We start from the raw sequence: 3,604 nt of genomic DNA on the forward strand, positions 1-3,604 counted from the left end.
CCATTGCGTATGAAATCTGCTATATAAAAGATATAGAAAGAGCTTTATTACCAAGTATGTTTACACACAAGGAATTTGACTTGGCGACAGGAGGTTCCAGTGCAGAAGAAAGTACAGACATTGCTGGCGTTTTATTCAGATTTAATATCCAAATGTTAGTGAAAAGTATAAAAAATAAACTTTTAGATATCAAACTGCATATGTGATGGAAATCGATTTTGATCATCTTTGGCATCTCCTTTGAAGGTATATTGAGTAAAACAGCTCCATACTTAACGGAGCACATACAAAACATTGGAACACCGGAAGCAACAAGACCTGGGCCGACAAAACGATGCAAAATGTTTTTAAAACGGAAACGGTGGTGCGTTGAACACCTTGTTCTGATGACGCAAGACTATTGCAACTATGACAGCTGAGAAGGCCATTCTTTGTGGGGGTTTTCTGAAGAATTTTCGGAGCCTGATGAAATCGGTATAAATACGTGTTTAATACTGCAAAATACGCTCGATGTTATAGGCACTGCCCTTGCCGTCCAGAATAAAAGAGAACTTCCCAGTCGAGTGAAGGGAATTGTGGAAACTGTGGTTCCTAATTATTGTTAGCCAACATTTGCCTTGCATTTCAGGATGAAAAGACAAACATTTCAGGTGAAGGATAATCAACTTCTTATACCCGAGACTGTGTTACGATCTATATGACCTTATTATTTCTATAGTGAGTGTTAGGCTTATCATTATTGCTGATCACTGTTGTCCTGCTATGATACTGTAATATTTACTATTATATAGCCCAATTAGAGGAGTATAAAAAGTTTATGAATACAATAGCAAAATATATAAAGATGTAAAATATTTTTATGTTACATTAATCAGTGTCTAGCACACCTTCCTAAGGACAGGATATGGACCAGAAGACATTGCAATTACTTTGATATTAGACAGATGTAAAGAAGTCCCAGATCTATTCTTGTGCTCTTATTATTTTAGTTATTTTGCCTTTAATGTAAATAATGTGCAAACAATATACTTGCTCTTGTGAATTTATTTTGATGTTAATTACATTTACTTACAATTTCCCACTGTATATAGCAGTATGTGCATCAGTGTGTAAACAACAGCCTTAGAAAGATTTGTGTCAGCTTATTTACAGCACCATAGGGGATGTCGAAAATTCTACAATAAATGCATGCATTGTGCGAGCGGTCTCACTTTAATACCACGTGGTTTGTATACATGTTGCAGCTGATCGGGCTGTCATTTTTGACACACCCACCAAACAAGAGAGAACGTATCTCAAACCCTGTTACACACCGTTTCCAGGAAACATGTCGTTCAACCCGATACCGTTGCAAAAGGTTGGGCACAGGTTTGAGCTTGAACGTGTCCATGTTTTACATAACACGGTTTTACAGAAGTCTGTTGCGCATATTTCATTTTTTTGGTTTATTTAGTGATAGTCAAAGCCTAGCGTAGGACCAAGAATGAAGACAGGAAAAAAAGAAATCAAGACATCAGGTATTTAGACTTTAATTAGGAAACCGGCATTTGCAATTGTTTCTCAACTTAAGCTATTCATAAAATCTAGTATAGTCACTGTCTTTTTTTTTTTTTTTTTTAAGATTACGAGTTTTCAGAAAATGTTGTACTTAGGTAAGTTTCACATATTTGCCTACGTCGTGCTTAAAACGACTAAAATACATTTTTTATAAAGTTTAAAAATCAAAATGTTTTCATTCTGAAATAGCTAATATCAATTTACAACAGATAAGCCCATTTACCTGGATTGTCATATTTTAAGTGTTATTCGTTGTGCTATTTCATGTACATTCATAAATTTTAAATTACTGAATAAAGGTTTGGGATTCTATTATAGTGTTGTTTCTTTAGAGATGAAATCGGGGATGCTTTCATGATTATTTTCTTAGGTCAGTGAAAGACCACATAGAGAGGGCGGGAATATGTGCACCGTCTTTTCCTGAACCGCAGACAAAGATTGATGAGCGGGAGCAGCTGGTTCTGGAACAGCTGATTAACTTCTCCAGAGAGATCGGCGACATTCTCGATCAGGATTCGAATTTCAAAAAGTTTGTAACGGTCTTTTTGTTAGCCTATCCGACTGTATTGCTGTATGTAGCAATTATGGAAATACCTTTACGACCAATATACAATGACAAATATAGGCCTATGAATATGAAGTAGTTTAAGTTGTGAGACATGCATTTGCGATTATGAGAACTAAGGGGGAAATTACATAACGTAAAGTTAAAATCGAACCTGGCAAATATAATAAACAAAAGTTAAAATGCGACAAAGATGCAATACTTTTAAAAATACTTAAATGGAAGCGATGTCAGGATAATGTTTTGTTGTAATTTCAGCATGGTTGATGGGTTTGCAAGTGTGGTGGATCCACAGCATTTCCAGAGCCTTGTAGAAAAAATGCTTGTTGATGACATCACCTGGGGGAAAATTATTACTCTGATCTGTGTTATTGGGAAAACAGTTGCAAAGGTATGCAGTACTTACTTTCTTTGAGTCAAAAACACAGTATAAAGTTATGAAGGTACTGGATACATGTGTTTCAGTGCCCAAACCAAAATTATTTATTTGAGGTTGCACTTTGATGTATGTGCGCTTGGTTTTTGTTGTTCATGGATAGATTATTGGTAATTCTCTCCCAAGCATTGTCTTATGGACACTAAATTACTTCAAGGATAAGCTACAGAACTGGATCTGCAGTAGGGGAGGTTGGGTAAGATTGGACAAACATGACAGCACTTGTATTACCACAGCATAGCATTAAAAAGACATCAGTAATAGTCACTGATTAACCCTTTTAAATACTTGCAGGTCAACAGTATCTCTTCCTTGGCTCGTTACTCTTTTGAGCGAGAATTTGGTTCCTCATCCAGCCCAATCTCTCTCTCCTCTGGAGTCTTCTTTATCAGTGGAGCACTGGTGGGTGGCTTTATCATCTGGAGACTACAGAAAGGTGCATGAGGAGGGTCAGTGGAGGACTGATGTGGTGAGAAAAGGAGGAATGCTGGGATTTACAAATGCTATAGACCAAAAACAAAAGATAATTTGGTGACCAAATATAGGAGAGGGCTACTTGGGAATGCTGTCACTTTTCATCACCTCCAGAATGGGATGTACAGTGTAGCAATAACCAGCAAGATTTGAAACATCGTACATATTGTGCCAAGAGGACTGTTCACTGTATTTTTAGTGACACTGTTATTAACCTCGTCCTCATTTTCATTAGTGCAATTGTTTTAACTCTATGTATTCTGTTGTCAAACCAACTCTTTCAATAAAACAAAATCTGATCTCATTCGAGCCTAAGCAAAATGGATTTGTTGTGGGTCAGTGCATAAAAACAGTGCTTTATAAACAACTCTCTAACTAGACAGAAAGTGTACTAGAAATATGATGTACAAAAATGACATTGTTATATTTAGAATCAAATTTTTGACTTTCGCAATAATGTAGATAAACAAAGCCCAATACAAAGGCCTGCATTAAATAAAACCCTTCCCCTATGAAGGTACAGGAAAAATCATTAGGATAAGTTAAATTCCTGAATAAAAATTTCCTGATAA

General features: G+C 36.2%; 1 protein-coding gene across 1 annotated transcript; it reads left to right on the forward strand.

Moving 5' to 3' along the window:
- The first annotated feature begins 1,369 nt into the window (after positions 1-1,369).
- Positions 1,370-3,336, forward strand: LOC127156869 (apoptosis regulator BAX-like). Its single transcript, XM_051099992.1, has 6 exons — positions 1,370-1,517; positions 1,622-1,652; positions 1,928-2,086; positions 2,381-2,513; positions 2,662-2,754; positions 2,853-3,336. The coding sequence occupies exons 1-6, from the start codon at positions 1,484-1,486 to the stop codon at positions 3,000-3,002; spliced, it is 600 nt and encodes a 199-aa protein (XP_050955949.1). The 5' UTR covers positions 1,370-1,483; the 3' UTR covers positions 3,003-3,336.
- The last annotated feature ends 268 nt before the right edge of the window (positions 3,337-3,604 follow it).

The sequence above is a fragment of the Labeo rohita genome, chromosome 3, assembly GCF_022985175.1.
Source record: "Labeo rohita strain BAU-BD-2019 chromosome 3, IGBB_LRoh.1.0, whole genome shotgun sequence".
NCBI lineage: Eukaryota > Metazoa > Chordata > Actinopteri > Cypriniformes > Cyprinidae > Labeo > Labeo rohita.

Bases quoted from the DNA above. Each gene is read 5' to 3' on its own strand.
- LOC127156869 (XM_051099992.1), top strand. From the start codon at position 1,484: ATGAAGACAGGAAAAAAAGAAATCAAGACATCAG. The intron at 1,518-1,621 runs GTATTTAGACTT...TTTTTTTTTAAG, and splicing joins AAAAGAAATCAAGACATCAG to ATTACGAGTTTTCAGAAAAT. The intron at 2,087-2,380 runs GTTTGTAACGGT...TTGTAATTTCAG, and splicing joins CAGGATTCGAATTTCAAAAA to CATGGTTGATGGGTTTGCAA.